The sequence below is a fragment of the Aptenodytes patagonicus genome, chromosome 2, assembly GCF_965638725.1.
Source record: "Aptenodytes patagonicus chromosome 2, bAptPat1.pri.cur, whole genome shotgun sequence".
Taxonomy (NCBI): domain Eukaryota; kingdom Metazoa; phylum Chordata; class Aves; order Sphenisciformes; family Spheniscidae; genus Aptenodytes; species Aptenodytes patagonicus.
Window position 1 is genome coordinate 156,885,108 of NC_134950.1, and position 18,978 is coordinate 156,904,085.

Sequence of the window (18,978 nt, forward strand, 5' to 3'; positions counted from 1 at the left end):
TAGCTCAAAGGCAGTTTGGTTTTTTGGTGGTTTTTTTATCTATCTTCCAGTACCAGACTTGCTGAGCATTACCGTAAAATGACCTCAAAGAAACCAGGAAAATATATAATGTATATTAAAAATGGGGCGGGGGGGGGGGGGGGGGAGTGGGAAAGCACAGATGCCCTAAAGTATCTTGCAGAATTTTTTAATACTTTTTGCTCCACTTTTTATTTTCTTACTGCTCACAAAATATTTCTGAGTGAGAACATCTGTGCTATACTCTGGATTGATGTTAGAAGAATTCCACTTTATTTTCAATATACATAAGCATTGGTTCAGCATTGTTGCATGTTTTATCCATTCAATTTATATTTGGATGAAAAGGTTTGTTTTCCTTTGAAGAACCAGGAAATTGTTTTAAAGCTACATGAACCGTATTCTGTATAACTAACATCACCAGCGTTTCTCCCCCATTTACTCCATCTTATTTTACCAGATTGAATGTGCCACGACCAAAAGATGTCATAGTCTGGTACAACTGAGAAAGTGTTACTTCCAGTGGTGTTTTTATAACAGAACTAAAACATCTGCAACCATTATAACCAAAGTTAAAGTGTAAAAAGCTATGAGAATCAGATGGTTTTCCACTAGTGGAAGGCTATCGCCCAGGAGAAGAAAGGCTGGCAACTCCCTAAACCCCAAATTGCCTCCAGGACCTGTTCTCCTGACATGCTGAGCACTTTCACAGGCTCCTCCGCAGTCGTCCCCTCAGAGCTACAGGAATTGCTCACAGCAGCCAAACACTACGTTTGCTCAAAGGGAAATCATTCTCAAGCCACTCTTCCACAAACACACACTTCACTTCGATCACCATTAAGTAATGCTGAAATACTGAGAAGCCACATAATGCCAAACTGAAAGCAATGATGTATCCCATCCAGATAAAGGTAAGTACTGCTCACATCAGCCAACCATGGCAGTACCACACACACCCTTTACTGAAAACACCTTCAAAGTTGAAGGGCTTGCATGCTGTCCACTTCCTATGCCCTTCTTTGTAAGTACTACAGAATTCAGTCTTCCTCTTTATTAGCCTTGAATAATCCCAAAAGCATTTACCCTGCTTGCTCAAACAACAGGGGTGCAGCCCCAGCGTGTCTCTTGGGCCTCCCAAGACAAGCCTCCTCCCTCATACCACGGATGGCTGAACGCAGGCAAGACCTGGCGGAGAGGGGCTGCAGCAAAGCCCTGCCCAGGGTACGGCACAGCTTGTGCAGCTCCCCGCCTGCCGAGCCACAGGTCCCCTCAGGCACAGTACTGCTGAACAGCAAAGTCCCCGTGCAAAGGACCTCCACAGCCGCCACCACACTCAATCCAAAGGTTCATTCCTACCTTCATCCTGCAACATCTCGTGCAATCCGTGAGAGTCACCTGTACTCACAGATGAGGACAACAGGAAAACACTCATTCGGCTGAAAACACAGAGGGAGTTGGTGAGAAGTGGTTAAAAGGAAGTTTTCTGTAATGAGTGGAGAGAATTAAGTCACTATAAGCAAGACATAGCCTTGCGCTTCCCCCATCAACTCCCAAACCTGCAGGATCACACAAAAGCTTTCTAAACACGAAGCAACCGTGACCCATTTCAGTACTTTTCTTCCTTAAATTAGCAGCTCTCCACTGCTGTTCATAGCTTTCACCAAGCTGCAAGCAGAGTGACGTGGCCAGTCAGCTGGGTTTCACTGCCGCTGTTGGGAGCTCAACATCAGCAAAGAGGTCAAGAGACGGCTTGAGAAAAGTACTGGCAGCCCCAGGGAATCTGGGCTCTCCTGGCTCACCTCAGGTAAATCACTGAAATACTACCCAGCCAATACTAAATGCAGAGCCCAGAGACATCATCCTGGTGGTGTCAGCTAGAATTAAACCAACAGTCAACCGAGCAGCAGGGGTGAGAGGGATTTTTGGGGTTTATGGTTCCTTTTTGGGCCTTTCTGGGGTGGAGAAGGTTCCTGCACGTTCTGAAAACAGCCTATAAGACTTCTTTCCTACTTAGAACAGGCTCAAGATTTACACAGATATCAAGATGAAATCTAATTCTAAAAAAAAAATTTTAAATCTTTTTTATGCTAAGTTTACCCACTATTGCCCACGAGTGTTTTCATCACGATTCTGAAGGGGTCTCTGCATGGGCACTGTGGAGGAACCAGCTAAGCCTGTGCCCAAAACCCAGCAGCCAGGCTTGAGCAGGTAATGTGCCGAGACCAATACAAAACCCAAGTAAAATCGGCAGATTTTCACACCGACCCACCCCTGGGTATTAGGACCTATAAACGATGCCCCAGTGACACACTCACGAGCAACTGTGAAACTGTTTGCTCTGCAGAACATAAAAGCATCAGAGTCGCCATTGTGTACCTGGAAGACAACCTGCTGTTTGGGAGCTGACTTTTAAGCAAATAATCCAAGAAGTCCCAGTTAGCTGGCACTGGGGGGGGGGCGGGGGGAAAGGCAGAAAACAGAAACAAGAAAAAAAAGCTTTACACATTCACTGAGACTACAACATTCCCCCCCTCACACTTCCCTGCCGGTGAATGTCAGACCTACCAAAGAGGTGGAGCTTTAAGCCCTGGGTGGCCTAAGCTTCCTATGTACAAATTAAGTGAGAATATGGTCATTTGACACCTGTTACCTTTGCTTACACAGCCAACTTTCCTTGAGTTCTGGTCCCTTATCAGCAACTGCCTTCAAACGTTATCAAAGAGCAGATTACAATTTCTTTTCACAACTATTAACGTACCGCAGTTTTTAAATTAACAATTCAAGCATTGTTCCATACAACATCACAAACCCCTGAACACTTAATCTCCCACAGGATTTGGTGAGGGGGAGGGGAAAGGTGTCTCAAAAGAGTCCTCCTAAAATCTTTCTGATTCAGCAGGAAAACTGTTAATTTACTTATTTTAACTAGAAAATCAGGGTTATATATGGGGTCAAGGAACATCACTACAAGCTCATGATACAGGACATCAGACTGAACTATCATAGAGACCGAACGATCCCTATAGGGATGGGAACATGAGACTGAACAACTCCTGTAAATGTATGATTTCCTATTTCATATTCTTGTTTACCATGCTTGTTTATATCACTCAAAGACAACACAGTAACACTAAAAATTTAAAAAAAAAAAAATTATACCTACCTATGCATGCTTATTTATATTTGCAAAAAAAAAAAGAAGATAAAAGGTGAAATGCTTAAGATATCCCAAAAAACCTGAAGCACACAAAGATTGTGGTGACAGTCGAAAGTCACCGAAAAAAGTCAGAAAGGTCTCTGGCTACAACCAGATCAAACCAAAGGTACAGAATGCATGATTAATTCTTTTTGATAAAAGGTTACTTGATACGTCATTTTTATGAAAGTTTTCCACATTTTAACACTAGGTTATAGTCAACCATTTGATAAACATGTTTCATCTCAACTGCCTTTCTGTCTGCTCCCTTTTGGGGCAGCCCATCATCTCCTGCCATTAACATTAAGCCAGTCAAGTGTGGCTGACTTCCCCCCTTCAAAATGCTTCTTACCTTCTCACCAGCATTTTTTTTTTTTTTTAATCATCAAATTAATTGCTAGGAAGCCATGAGCAGAACCACATCAACACAAAACCTCACCAGCAGCATTTGGAAACGTACCTACCAGCTCTCAGGCCAGTTGCCCCCTGCCCAAACTGTACCCGTTTACACTCACTCAGAAATCATGCCAGAGGCTGCACCAGTCCACCCACACAAACAGAGCACCATCAGTGTGCCACCATGCAAACAAGGTTTCAATAAGCATGATCAACTTTTGCCGACTCCAGTTGCCCTGGACAAGATGGACTTTTCAAACGCCTCTGTATCATTCACTTGTTCGTTCACCACAAACACAACTTGCAGAAAAATGGATCACATTTCAGACCCAAAGCTTCTTTTGGAATAAAAGCAAAGGAACAGAAAGATTTCCTATACACACTACACAGACCAACCTTCAAGCACAGCCTGTCATATCAATAGCTTACTCGACACTTAAAGACTTAGTATTGACAGCAGTGTTAATCCATAATGAATTTTTTGAGATTTACGAATCCTAATCAAAGACAACTGCATCCAGAACTAACTGCCATAACTAGGTGTGTTATCTATATGCTTTTTAAGTCTTAAAATTTTACAGAGAGGAGAACCTTACTATTATCTGGATTATTTTCCGTAAGTATTTTTTTCATTCTCACCATGTCTATTCAACCTGAATAATACCAAGTCAGAAAAATTCAAGCCGAGGTCAATTTTGAAGTTACTCGCTCCTGGCACTCCATGAGCATAATGCCAGGCTGCCTCACCACGACTGCACAGGTACATCGGAAGTGCTCACCATGCAGATCATCTATTGCTAATCACAACCTGGAAACCATGACAAAGTGGGAGGTAATCTGAGAAGGGCTGACAACTCAGTTCTCAGAGGCTTCAAGTAGTTCTCCTGAAGGAGCTGCTGCATAGAGCAGACACATTTTTGCAGGATGACAAATGCTGATTTTCCTGTAAGTATGAAAACCATAAATTTAAATATTTTGAATAATCTTCCACCAGATATGTTTTTTTCTATAACAGCACAGTGGTGGTGAAGCAGATTTCAGTGTCGGCTTGACACCAGCTGCCAGATTGTACATTCATACATGTACACATACTTTCATCCTCTCAGTTTAGGAATTATTTTTCCCCTCTCTTGTCTCTTTCTGAAGTAAAGATTTGCTCATCTGCTACACTAGTATAGAAAGAAACCACCTAACTGCTATAAAAAGACAGTAATCTATGAAATTCTGCCATTGAAACCATAAAATTACTATGTCACTCTATGGCGAGCACAGCAAACAGCACTATACATTTACTTACGAGACACTGAGTATCCACCTCCTTACTACCTAAACATTGCCGTGGAAAATCTTCAGCGTATTTAAGTTAAAAGTAAGGTTTGATAGTGACTGTATGAAACACTCAGAGAAAGCCCATGGACATTGCTACTGTGTTTTCAACCACAGTATTTCCATATAATAGAAACAATCTCAGTAATTACAGCTACCTCAAGTCCATACCAGTGGCATATAGCATAACCACCATATAAACACTAATAAATAAAACCACCATATCATTTTAAACTCAGGATCAGGAGGCTCTGGGGACTAGGGGCCAGTCAAAGTCTGGCTGCACCTCTGCAAACTGTCTTTTTAGTAAATACCTTGGCATATTTGAAGGAGAGTTACATTTTGTTTTTTTCATGTTTCCACAGGTGGGCCACTTCTTTCCTGAACAAACCCACACCATTTGCAATCACATAACCTTTTCCTGGTGACTGGCACGTGTTTCTCCTGTGCTTGCTACTGCGATCACTTCCAGGCTTAACATTATACTGCAGAATGTAATTGCCATCCCTTAATCTAATTTACCAGTTGGAAACCAGGACGCAGTCCAGTGCCACATGAGTTACACGGGCCACAGTTTTGGAACACAACACATTAAAATAATTAATTTTATTAATGTTGTAACACTGCTGAACAAATTCTGCAAACGCTTCTCATCCGAATGGCCCAGTGGCATTCAATGCTCCCCCAAGGGGCACACTTTACTGTCTTAAGGTAAACTTACTGGTTTACCTTAACCAGAATGGTACTTTCGGCCACTGTCTCCTACGTGCAGGTAGATCGCCACATGCATTAACTGCCATATATAAACAATGGCTGGTATGCAGCCATGGCCATATCCTAGTAAATCGTTTCATTCTTTTTCCAGCCGGAATCACAACTATGTTACAAGAGGAATAATAAAAATACAGAGAGAATATGTTTGTTCTCTCCAAAACCACATTCTTCAGGAATCAAGTGGGGAGGTGATGGGAACTTCAGTTACTTTTCTCTTCCCAGCAACTGTAATTCTCTCCGAGAAAACTGATCTTAAAAATTTTCTTGGGAATCACTTAAAACCAATCAATATACTGTTCACACCATTCCTTCCGCTGCAGGTTTCAGAGAGCCTGGGAGTCAGCATTTGCCAAAACAAAACTTCCAGGCTCAGAAGCGTAAAGCACGTCAGAAGGACTAAGGGAAAAAAGCGCACTCAACTGCCTGGATGGATCAGGTAGAGCAAAGGGGAAGGGCACTGCTCAAGTTCTCAGCCAACGACGGTCATATTGTCCCAACAAACCAGTTGATTAAAAAGAAGTTTGCAGCAACAAGAAGAAAGTACAGAAAAGAAAAGGAAAAAAAGAAGAAAGAAAAAAAAACAAAGCCCAACAAGTCGCCCATGGAGGGAAAGCCAAGTGTGCAACTGCCTGCGCACCCACAGCCAGGGATTTCAACATGGGGCTGAGGGAGCGCAGGCGGCACTCGGGATCAGCCCGCCGCGGGCCGGGCCGGGCCGGGCCAGCGCTCCCTGCACCCCGGGGCACCGCAGAAGCCTCAAGCACACGCGGAGCCTTCCCCCCACAGTCCCCCGGGAGCGGGGCAGGCGCGGAGGCTGCGCGGGCGGCCGCGCCGCTGCGGGGCCCGCCCGGACCCTGGTCCGGCGCCGGGGGTCGGCCTGCAGGACCCCGCCGGACGCCCCTGCGGCGGGGTCCCCTCCCACCGCCCTCCCCGCCGGGCCTGGAGGGCCGGGAAGCCTGGGGCTGGATTTCCAGCCCTCCGCGGCGACTCCCGCCCGGCCCGCGGCGCCTCGGCACCGCCACCCGCCCCGGGGCAGACCCGACACCGCCGGCCCCCGCGCCCCTTTCCCGGCCGGACTCGGGCGCCCCCCGCACCGACACCCCCGGGGGCCGCCACCTCGCCGCCAGGCACCGGCGAACAAAGGGCCGAGGCCCGCCAGGCGTCCGCGGCCGCGGGGAGCCGCGCTGGGGCCGCGCTGGCCGCCGCGGAGGGGCTGCCCCGCCACGGCTCCCCTCGGCGGCGCCGGACACACGCTCCCCGGAGGGCGCCGCCGCCGCCAGCCGCCCCCGGCCCCGCTCCCGCCGCTCCGGCGGGGCAGCCCGGACTTTCCCCCTCGCTTCCCTCCCCGCTCCGGGAAGCGCCATATTGATCGCGGGCGCCGCTCCCCGCGCCCCTCACCTTGGCGATCGCCTTCTTGTACCGGGTCACCGCTTGCTGGATCAGGCTGAAAACTTTCATGTTCCCGTCCCCGCAGGGCACGACCACCCGCGTCCTCCCGAAGCACACGGTGACTTTCATCCTGCGCGGCCGGGGGGCTCCCGCGTCCCTCCGGCCCCGCGCAGCCTTCCTCCTCCTCCTCCTCCTCTCCGCCCTCCGCCACGGCCGCCCCCCGGCGGGGCGCGGCGCTTAGCCCTCGGCCGCCGCCGGGCTGCCGCTGCGGGCGCCCTGCCTCCGCGGCCGGCCCGGCGAGGGGAGGGGAGAGCAGAGCAGGGCAGGGGGCCGGTGCTGCCTGCCCGGGGGAGCGCGGCCGAGCGCCGAGCCGGGGGCCGCTCACATGCCGCGGCGCTGCCGCTGCCTGCGGCCACCTGCTCGGCGCCTGCCCCGGCGCGCAGCGGCGGCGGGCGGGGCGGTGGCGGCGCTGCCTCCCCGCTCCGGAGGCGCGGGGCGGTGCAGCGGGGCGGGGGCAGCCGGCCGAACCCGCGGGGCGCCGGGCAGCGCGGCCGGGGCGGGCGGAGTCGCCGGTCCCTGCCGAGGACCGGGCCCGGCGGCCGGGGCTCGGCACCCGGCGGCAGCACGACCTGCCCGGCGCTTGGTCAGAGCGGGGCGGGGGGGTGTCCGGACCGAGCCCCGGCGGGTGCGGCGGCCTCCGCCTCGATCTGCCCTGCTGGGGCCCCTGGCCGCGGACCCGGTGCCGAACTGGCAGAAGGAGCCCCGCAAACTCCTCGGCCCTGGCTCCCCGTTGGTGCACTCCGGGGATGGACGGGCACTGCTTCTTGCTCCTTCTCGGGGCGCTGCCTGCTGCCGCTCTTCCTCAAATCCGTGAGTACGAGGAAAGCAAGACGTGGAACCAGAGAGAATGTGCGCTGTTGGAAAGAGAAGCTTTCTCCTGGTGTTTGGGGAGGGCCACCGAACGCAGGCGAAATCAGGCTATCTTCATGGTCCTTTGGGTTTCTGTTAACGCAACAGAACCAACACAGCGCCCAAATTGGTGCGCCATCAGTAACACCGGCACCAATGCAATCGCTGAGCAGTCTCCTACTCAAAGCCATCAGAAGTCAAAGGGTTTTACAGGTATCGCTCACATTTTTTCATGGATTTCACTGAGAACAATGGAGTTGCACAGTTCACTGGACATTCAGTGTGGCCTGACACCATATTTCTTTTGGGTAGAAATGGTGAAACAATTCAAATTAACTGCAGAGTGAAGGCAGAGTTTGGAAGACAGGAAGGCAGGGGGAAAAAAAGCTGCTTTTTTTTTTTTTTCTGAGCTTATACACGGTACTGGAGACATGAAGTTCAAGTAAGCTTTGTACCATGTCACATCAACATGTTTCTACTACTACACAGGGCACCTCAGCACGTGTCCTCTGGTGCTCCCTGCCTGGCAATCCACTCTTGTTCCCATAGCGATAGTAACTTTAAGAACTACAAACTTGGTACAAATGGCAAAGCTATCTGCGGTTTAGTAGGTATGCAGTTAAGGAGCAGAATTAATGATATTCTTAAAACATCAAAAGTGAAATTATTGCCCAGTTAAGGGTAATGTGAAAATGGCATCCCTAGCCCTTTGCATTCTAGTTAACAGTTTCCAGTGAAGAAAATGGAGGAGTCAGATTATATTAGTTTGGCCCCATGAGTATCTGGTCCAACTTCACTGAAATCCATAAAATTTTTTCCACTAATCGCAATTTTTGAAAGCTTTGGGACACTCCCAAGATCAAAGATGAAAAAGTCCACCTGTTAACCTACAGGTAATTCTAAGCTTAGATGTCAATTTTGTTACCATTACCCGCCTGAGTTATCTGAACTAATAATATCAATGAGGATCCGATTTCTATATGAGAAACGGTACAGCTGTCTTAAAGCAGGAAACAAGCACACCTACCATGTTATAGTATTTTATCGTATCACCAGCGCTCACTTGTGTGAAATAGAAAGGAGCATGCAGGAGTTCAGAAAGGCAGAAATAAAATGAAACTGGAGTAAACAGTTTGCAGCTCATAACTAAGACAACTAAGAACACTCCACATTTTGATGGCTGTAGCTCATCAAATTTATTGTTGGGAAATGTTGAAAATTTCCATTAACCTGCTGTTTCTGTACTTTCTAGGTGATCATAAGAGCTGCTGGGAACGTACTGAGGATGAAAGAGGTATAAATCCTTGGTTTAATAGACCACCTGAGAAACTTGCAGAAACAGCTGTAAAAATGTGAAGTCAATAGAGAGTCTTCCAAGATTGTCTTTAACAAGCAATTTTACAGTGGCATAGACTTTGTGATGTTCAGCATTATACTTCAGTTGTCATTTGCATTTATCTGCTGAAACACAATGTTGCATATCAGGAACTTTAGCACACTGCTATAAAACTTATTATTAGATACAGTTGCTGGTCGACTAATTATTTCACTGTTCAGACACTGCTACAGGTTTTTCATGTTTTTCTGTGATTTAATTCCTGCTCTTACTGTCTTTACCAAGTTTCTTGGCAGTTTTCCCAGCTGTTCTAACAGTCTCCTGGAAAAAAAACATAAAACAGTTTAGAAAGAAATATTGACAGTTTTTCTATTAAATGTGTAAAATGGGAAACTTCCGTAGTGAAGTACAAAGAAAACAAGTTTATCCTGGGGTCTGATTTAAGGCCAAAACTTAAAGACTCCTGCATGAATAGTGATAGTACTAACAGGAACGAGGACCTCTGAGATTTGAATTTCTTTCCCACTAGATACACACACACAAGTTATACATACTTCATTCTGAAAACATTTTGGATACAATTTACCAAGTATAGTGTTTGTTGATGTCTTAGAATGAAGAATGAGCTTTAACAAACAAAAGTAACAAGTCTGTGAGATTGTCCAAGATCTAATTATGTAAGATAAATGAAGTATAAAACATTATTATAAGAGATTATGAGAAAAGGATTATACTAATCAGGAGAAAAATTGGCAAGAGTTGCTAGTTTACAAAAATTACAACTACTTTCTATGTACTTAATGAGAGGACACCACGTTGCAATATGGGTGGCATATATATAGTTCTGGATGTTGAGCTTTTCTGGGCTAATATACCGTAGAACCTGACAATTCATTTATTGACCGATACATTATTGGAAGATTTCCGTGAAGAGGCAATTATCTGTCTGGCAGGAAGAAGTAGGAGATGGAGCATGGGGTGGAGAGAATCAGAGCTTGCTATTACTAATAATTAATATTCAAGTTCTGTTCAAAATGGCCACCAGGTTGAAATCCCCTGCGTAGACACTGCAAACATGCAAGGAGTGAAAATCTTGTAACCTAATGCAGATTACCAAAAGTCAGTTTTATCTGAATTTTAAAACTATTCAGGCAGTGGAACGTTGCTGATTTCCAGAACTGTTCCACAGTTTATCCTGCCTTTATACTCTAGATGGAAGAATTGTTCTGGAATGATTCTGTATGTCTTCAGGTTTAGTAGTCTGTTCATGGCATACAGATGTTCCCTGGTCTGACAAGAAAACACTGATTCAATGTACAGTATGTTTGAAGTTCGTGCAATTTTAAATACAGATGTTTCTTTAAGCCAAGTAGAGTTAATTGAGAACTGTGGAAAGACCAGTGTCAAACTGAAGAGCAATGTTATTCCTCAAAGAAGTAAAGTTAAAAAAAAGTTATCAAAATCATATAGAAGTCAAAGTTAAAAAAAAGTTGGGGTAGCTAAGTTATATGAAGCAGAGAAAAAAAAATTAAACTCTTGCACCTGATATGAGTTCAAAGTGTCATTTGCAAAAATGACTTAGGGAATATACCAAACACTACTAGGTTTTGATGATTTAAGATACCGGCCTGCTGTAACTCTCCTCCTGCTCAGTTATTAGGTAAAGCCTTAACTTGTTTTTCATACCTTCAAAAATCTGACTTTTAAAGTTCTAAATCATTTACATTTTACTCTGAGTCTCTAATCTTATCAAATCAAATGTGCCTGTGACTATTTGAGATCTTTCTATGGATAACTTTTTAACTACAGGAGTAGGTTGACTTCTCTGCCATTATATTTTTGTGATGTTTTCCTACATACTAATGGTACTTCCACAAAGGAGCAAGGCAATGGTTCCTAACATCTTGTTTTATGAATGAGGCAATCACTAAAGCTTATTAAGTAATTGTGGCTAGCTCTGGCCTGGAAAAAAAATGGGGCTGGATAAAAAATTATTTTCTACAACTACTCAAAAGAGGCTGGGATTTGGGGAATGGAAAGTCCTCAAATCATTAAAAAGTAATTATAGAATCACGCAGGTGTTAATGTCAGACTTAGGAGACACAGATGCACAAAGTTTGGGAAGACAAGAAGAACTTTCTTTGTGGTATAATAGAAGGAAAAAACTGTAGCAAAGAAGAATCCACGATTTTGAGGAAAAGCCATGAGACTGTTGACCTTTCCAGGGGCTCCAACCTGTGCCTCAAGCAACTTCAGGTAGTGAAAAGGTGGTTAGGGTTAAAGAATGAGTATAGGTGAATTTACTACTTGTTTGTCTGTATCTATACAGTCTTATGCTACTTTTTAAAAGAATTATGTTCAAGGGTTTTCAATAGTTTTCTTAATAGTTCTCTGGCAGTGTTCAGCCATCATCAAACTGTTTAAATGCAAGTGCTTTCTCTAAGATATGTCAAGTAATGGCTTCATTGTGCTGAGAACTGGGAAGGCCTGAGCTAGAATACTGAGTCACTTTTTGGTGTGCACACTTGGAGATAATCCACAGGAAAGGAAACAGAATCGTTAGAGGTCTAAAAAGTGAAAAACATTACCTATACGGAAGGAGTGAAGATACTGGGGTTGTATAGAGCACAGAAGAGGGCATTGCTGGGAGATACCCAAACAGTCTTTGTGTATGCTAAGGGTGCTACGGACCTATACCCAGAGCTATGAATTGTTGTAAGGAAAACGTTCACACAACTAGCTTTCCCCAGCCCCAGCTCTCATACCACATACTGTATTTATGCTATGGGCTGAATAGAATTATATTCACATAATGATTCAGGTAGAGTTCTGAATGTCCCCGTACTGCAAACGTATCTAAGTCAGATGTTGGAGCTGGCCGTTCTTTATTTGCCCTTAGGGCCATGGAGCAGCTCTGTGCCCACAGTGACCGGTAGCCACCACACGGATTGCGCTGGGAGGAGAATGATCTGCCACCTTCTCCTGCCCTTCCACTGAAGCTGTTCTGCAGACTCCAGCCATGCTAGTGTGACCGATGCGTTTGCTTTGGGGATGTGAGACCAGTTATCCCCAAAGTCCACCATCAGTTATAGTTTCAGCGAGCTTTCCAGAGGAAAGGAAAAGGAAGAATAGTGAATGTCAGCAGCTGAGACCAGAAAATCCCAACAGAATTTCACAGGACAAAGAAAAAGCACTTTTACAGATTTGGAATTTTATCCCTGACCAATTTCAAAGGGCAGCTCCAGACATTCAGTCATCAGGGCTTCCCAACAACAACTATCAAATTAAAAAATAATCACAATATTTTTCAGCATGGAAAATACTAGATAATCTAAGTAGAGGGGTCATTGCTGCCTGTCCCTATAATATTGAACACAAACCTATAAACATATCATTAGTAAGTTTTTAGCAACTTTCCAATTACCAGCAATTATCATTAAAAACTGTAAAAATAAAGCTGTTAAAAATAATAGAATTTGAGGGATTTATGACCACCACAAGAAATCAAGGTGAATGAGGCTAATTTACAGAAGACTGAACTACAGAGTACTTGTAGAATAAATGATTTTAAGACCCTAGGATGTTCGTTTTAATTTTGTCTTAAGGCTCTTAGAAACTTGGTGCTTTCCTAAAAGTACTTAAGTAAGGTTACTTATCTTTTCAACGTTCATCTACAAAAGCTACTTGGAAGCATTTTCTCTCTGCTGAGAATTTATTGGATGTTTTCATTCTCCTTTCCTTCTTTCTGCCTGTCCAGAAGTTTGCTCTTTGCTTTTCTCCCAGCCTTTCAGTTATTGATGAAGTTCCTGGCACAGATTTCCAAATTTTGAAACACAGAATACAGGATTCCAGTGACTAAAAAGGCTTGTGGAGTCTTTTCACTGACTTCTGTGGGCTTTGGATCAGGCCCTAGGGCCTTATCTACCCTACTCAAATAGTGAATAAACAATATTAACACAGAGCTACAGTACTGGGCTCTGTTTGTCAAGTACTTGCCAGAGCTGGAACTAATTCAGATACTGTCAGAGGAACCCATTTGCTGAAGAGAAGCTATGCCAAATTATTTGCCACAATCAGGTTTTATCTATTGATGAGCATTCCTGAAAAAATACCTTCCTGTGACATGAAGAGGAACACCCACAGGTATGTTAGTCAAAAGGCCTATCAAAACATGGTGGTACATAATAGTCCACCATACAAATTATTCATGTGGTTTATAAACATATTAAGAATATATTTCTCAGCTGGTGTTCCTCTTTGGGGATCCCTGTTTAATTTCTCGCCCTGTTCTCATCCTTGTTGGGCTGAAAGGGAATGGGATAGTGACGCAGCTTTCGATAACAAGTTACTTGATGATTGCAGGAAAATATTGATAAAGCATGAAGGGAAATACATCCTTTCCTCAGCTTCTCCCTGTGTCGATGGTAACAGGGAGGACTGCATGGAGTAAGGATATTGCACCAGAGACTTTCCAATTTGCACAGGAATTTAGAGGGATATAAATACAGACATGCACTTGGAACACGTTCATCCCTGTGTGGGATGGATTTAACATGGAGTTAAATGCACTCCTGCTACTCCTGCTGAAAACACACGCTATCTATCACTCCTGTATAAATATTTGCTCCCGAGCAAAGTCCCGTAGCACCTGCAGAACGCCTTTTCTAGTGCGCGGGCTGGTAGACAAGTGTCAAAGCATGAAGGACTGGCAGGGAATGAATTACACGATTCCTTGTAGGGAGTGTGACCAGGATACACATGGTCAGCTTCACTGCTGCTGCAAAACTACTCTGACAACTTCCCAAAAATTCCAGATACACGGTATGACCAGACTTGAGTACTTTTGAGCACCTGTAGCTCCCTTTAAAGAGGAAAGGGGCAAAAGCAGACAGCTGAAATTTGGACACTGCTTTTAAGATAATTCTTGGCTTACTTAGAGAAGATGAAATAAGAAAAAAAGAATCAGAGAGGTGACACACGACCTGTTTCACTCTTTGCTTTCTCCCATGTTCCTTTATGAACCTCAAAAATCTTCTCGTCCTGTCTACTTTATTCTCTTTTCAATACCAAATCCCACTTCTCCTTTCATCTCACCTCCTTTATTGCTTTCCCTTCCTCTTGTTTTCCTTAAAAGTATTTGCAGCTGCTGAAATCAGTAAAAAGAAGACTCAAATGAAATAGGAGAATCCCCGTGAGATAAAATACATGACAAATTGTCACATGCTGCCAGTGATCTATTTTATTCGAGACTGAAAAGATGATGACAGTAAATGAGTAAGTTTTCCAAAATTCAGTGCAGTGTTTTACAGCATAAGGATGTTTTAATTCTTCACAGAAGCAGCCAAACAGCTTAAGTTGATCTGCAAAGATTTAAAATCTGTAATCAAAACCAAGTTGTCTTCTCCAATACAAAGCCAACTAACTAGCCTTGGTGCAGGTAGGACATCAAGTCCATTGAGGTGCAACAGGCAAGAAGAGCTGAAATCAGCGGCAGCAAAATCACTGGATAAGATCACCTTTTGTTTTTTAATCTCTTGTTGACTACGCTAATGCACAGACTGCAGCACACCGCAGGAGTGTCTCTGTGGAGAGCAGCAGCAGAGCAGCTTGAGAGCCACTGCTCAATGCCAAAACCAGTCTTGACTCAGGTCTCATCTTGTTTCACTGAGCAAAAAGACATCCTCTACACAGGCCCTTCAGCAACTGACATTCCAGGACTCAAGGAAACGCTTAGCAGCGTCTTTTAAAAGCAGGATTTCTCACACATGAAAATTGCACGAATGGTCTTCTTCAGGAGCATACCTGAGCACAGGTCCTGCTGCCTTCTGCAGGGGCTGTGTGTTTAGATTTGAGAGCAGAATTTAGAGCAGATTAACTCACGCACCCAAACCAAAACAGATAGATCAGACAGACAAGATTAGCTCTACCGATCTTCCTGCTGCCCGGGAATTACCAACTCAGGAGCCTTCTACTTTGCCAGAAGTTCACACTGCGGCTCCATACTAATCCAGCTGACACCGCAGTTACATCCATCATGACATCTGTTCTAGGATTTCAGTTTGTCCCGGGTTTTATAGCTATTCCCTCATACGGCGGTAAATGTGCATTATATATGCCTCAGTAATATTTTCTACAGTTTATTTTCTCTTTTGGGAAAAAAAAAACCCAAACAACAAAAAAACCCACTTCTTACTAATAAGTTATTCAGAACTTAAGTTATATCGCAAGTTGATGAGTTTAAGTGCAGTGAATCACTAGTACAGGATATTGTTTAATACAGAAAGACAGTGGAAATAAAACATGGAATATTGGTATGCATGTGTGTTATATCTGAAGAAACTATAACCACTTTCAAGGAATGAAAAAATGGCTGTCTTTCTGACATCACAGAAATTAGAAGTGCACAACCTCACCTGAAATCCAGGGAAGCCGACAAAGACTTTAATTACAGATAGGCTGTTGCAAGAGTTTGATAATTAAAATCCACCAGGGTCAAACAACTATTTTCTATAAGGGAAGACAATTTCTTGCTAACCTGTTAAAGTGATAACATAGTAGATAGAGGTGATTCATTTGGCACATGGTTTTGCAAATGCTTTTTCTTCCTTGCAAGATTTATGAATACGCTGCTGAAGTTTTCCCATTTTTTTTCTTACAGAATCCAATACCTACTCCAGCTCACAGCTTGAAATGAGAGTGCCCTGAATACTGCTTTCTCTATACTTTTTCCACCTGAAATAGATTTTGAAGCCTAAAACTACTGAGCAGGGATGTGGACGGAGTCCATGTTTTCCAGCTCTTATTGTTGCAAAGTGCAGCTGTGATGGACGCTGGTGCATTAAAGCTGGAGAGAAACAGTTTACCCCGCTCAGGGTTTTTCTCCACCTCGCTCCTGGAGGTTGCTGACCTCATGTCGCAAATGGCCAGATGACACACTCTGAATCACTGCAGTTTAGCTCACGGTGTCTGAAGGCAACCTGAAATGGCCAATGTACTTCAAAATACTGGCCGATAAACCGTAGCAGTTCAAGAGCTGCTTTTCATGTTGCTGAGTTGCCCTTGTCTGTGGCAGGACAGACAGCAGTCATCAGTTACAGCTTTGGGCTGCCTGTTTCGTGAGTCACCCTCCTATCTGTGAGGGCTGTATGTTTCTGTCTTCCGAGATTAATAGCTTTGATATTTAGCCCTGCTCATTTCAGCGATACGGGGAGCCATTACACAGACTGTGTTTGGGCTGGAGCTTTCCAACTTTCAACTGCGTGGTTCAGGCAAAAGAGAAGGTGTTAAAAATGCTTGAGAGTCACCTATCCAAATCTATCTATCCAAATTTTCTGAAACACTAAATTCTCACCACCTACCATCTGTAGATCTCAGCCTGGTTTAGATATAGTAGGAATTTTTAGCTTATTTTGTTAGTGTATTCTTGACCTCTGCCCTCCCACATAATTTGATATTTTTTAAACAAAAAAATTCAACTGAATACACCTAGCTCAGTCACATAAGTTTTAAAATTCACAGCAAACTGGTTAATTTGAATGCCTGTATATGTGCATGGGCAAAATCATAAGGGTAAGATAGCCAATGTGACTGCTTATACATTATGTCTAAGTTTCATTATGTATGAGCCTCAAGTTGCGCCAGGGGAGGTTTAGATTGGACATGAGGAAAAATGTCTTTACTGAAAGAGTGGTTAAACATTGGACCAGGCTGCCCAGGGAAGTGGCTGAGTCACCATCCCTGGGGGTATTTAAGAGATGTGTAGATGTGGCACTTAGGGACATGGTTTAGTGGGACTTGGCAGTGTTAGGTTTATGGTTGGACTCGATGATCCTAAAGGTCTCTTCCAACCTAAATGATTCTATGATTTTATGTGATTTATGTCACTACTTAACCTCCTAATATTTACTTTGAACTATATGCCTGCCAAAAGGCCCACTGCTCAGCCAGTATCATTTTGGCAGCCTAGTAAGTAAACAGCCTCACCAGAAAGCTGTGTGCAGGGAGTGATTTTTTTTCTGAGAAATTTCAGTTTGATCTCATCCTCTCCATCTTGGTTCAGACTTTTCTACTGATGCACCTAATGTTTTTTTCAGACAAGAAACAGCCACTATGTGTAGGTCTCGTCCTTCTTCTGTACTTCCAGGCGCTCTGTTTTGCACAGAGCAATTATCTGATCTTGTTCTTCTCTTGTGGTGACTGCAACTTTGGATTCCTGCAGTTCATCAAAAAAATGTTTCATATATTCTGCCCACCTTTACAGGACAGCTTCATATTCATAGCATCTTCTTGCATTCTTAATTCTTATACAATGAATATACTTCCTTGCCTTTTTTAGTGTCTCAAGCTTTTAGGATATGATGACTTTTTCTAACTTTTCTAGTTGCATGTTTCTCTGTTTCATCAGATCTTAATTTCATCTATTCCCTTTGACTTTTTTTCAGATTTTCTGAATTGCTATGTAATATTGATATTTCTTTCTTTTTCTATTTTTGCATTTCCTCTTTGCATATACTGATCCATGATATCTTCAACAATTCACAGCTGCTTACTAAAAAAATCTTTTCATCCCTAACGCAAAGACAAACACATGCCCAGCTGAGGGATGTGAGAGCTGTGTACATAAAGCCCTTGAAGGAGCTCTTTTCACTAACGTTGCCTCTTTGTCTTCCCATCCCTACCATGATTTTTCTTTCTGTTCATCTTCTTTAATGCAGCCTTTTTCTCCTCTGGCAGTTTTCTCCTCTCAAAATGTTTCTTACAACTAATCATCAGAGCTGAGAAATAACCATCCCTGCAGCAAGCCATAGTCCCCCTTGGTCTCAGATTTCTTCAACCACTAAAGAAAAGGTAAAGCTCCCCTTTAATCACGGTGCCTGCAGAAGGGACACGAAACTGAATATCCAAATGCATGGGCTGAGCGAGAGCTTTCCCTGAGGCTGTGCAGGTGGGAGCAGGCAGGATTTGACCCTTGTCTCTGTAAATACTGAAGGATAAACTCGGCTGCAGTTGTCAGCATTAGCAGGAGACTTTTTCTCACTGGCGCTGGTGGAACTAATTGTAAAGCACAGTCTTAGTGTGTGGGAGGTAATTTTAGTGGTCGTGAAAGGTGCCAGACATATCAGACATGGAAGATCTAGATTTCGCTTGTGTAGTGCTTTATACCTACGCTAACTCAGTGTAAAACACCATTGCCAGTTTGACTGGGGAGTTTTGATTTAATAATCGTTAGCGCGCTTGTTTTGCAGCACTAATGACTAGGCAAAGTTTTCTCTTCACAGAACAGGTACTGTATAGGCAGAAGGATTAACAGCATCATTTTACTGGTGTCTGCTTATTCTGCTGTGGAGTCAGCACTTCCATGTATGCAAAATTATTCAATATATCTTTGGTACCGCAACTAAGCAAATTAACAAGCTTTCTTATGCATCAAACCAGGGAAGCCATTAATTTGTTGTTGGAGAGCACTGCACAAACACACTCAGCTCTGAACAGTCCTGTGCTGTACTTCCTCGGAGACAAATACACGTTTTTTTAGTATTTATGGACCCTGGAAACGCTTAGGAAAAAATGCGTATTGTGTTATCTTACTAACCAGAGACATGACAGCTATTTAAAACCCTATTTATTTCTTGGC

The 18,978-nt window shown here is 44.0% G+C and overlaps 2 protein-coding genes across 14 annotated transcripts in view; one reads left to right on the forward strand and one right to left on the reverse strand.

Moving 5' to 3' along the window:
* PARD3 (par-3 family cell polarity regulator) overlaps positions 1–7,281 on the reverse strand; it is a 467,456-nt gene extending 460,175 nt beyond the window's left edge. For all 12 annotated transcript variants that reach the window (XM_076331853.1, XM_076331849.1, XM_076331848.1 and 9 more), the window contains exon 1: positions 7,109–7,281. In XM_076331853.1, the coding sequence (XP_076187968.1) occupies positions 7,109–7,228 (120 nt within the window). In that variant the 5' untranslated portion in view covers positions 7,229–7,281. The remainder of the gene's footprint in view (positions 1–7,108) is intronic.
* Positions 7,282–7,766: 485 nt separating this feature from the next.
* On the forward strand, positions 7,767–16,188 carry LOC143157533 (uncharacterized). 2 transcript variants are annotated; one of them, XM_076332362.1, is made up of 3 exons: positions 7,767–8,221; positions 9,261–9,302; positions 16,003–16,188. In XM_076332362.1, the coding sequence occupies exons 1-3, from the start codon at positions 7,906–7,908 to the stop codon at positions 16,047–16,049; spliced, it is 405 nt and encodes a 134-aa protein (XP_076188477.1). In that variant the 5' UTR covers positions 7,767–7,905; the 3' UTR covers positions 16,050–16,188. The 2 variants fall into 2 exon arrangements, 1 of the variants encoding a protein (XP_076188477.1); XR_012994816.1 differs by lacking the exon at positions 16,003–16,188 and having other exon boundaries at positions 7,767–7,969; positions 9,261–9,524.
* Positions 16,189–18,978: the final 2,790 nt, after the last annotated feature.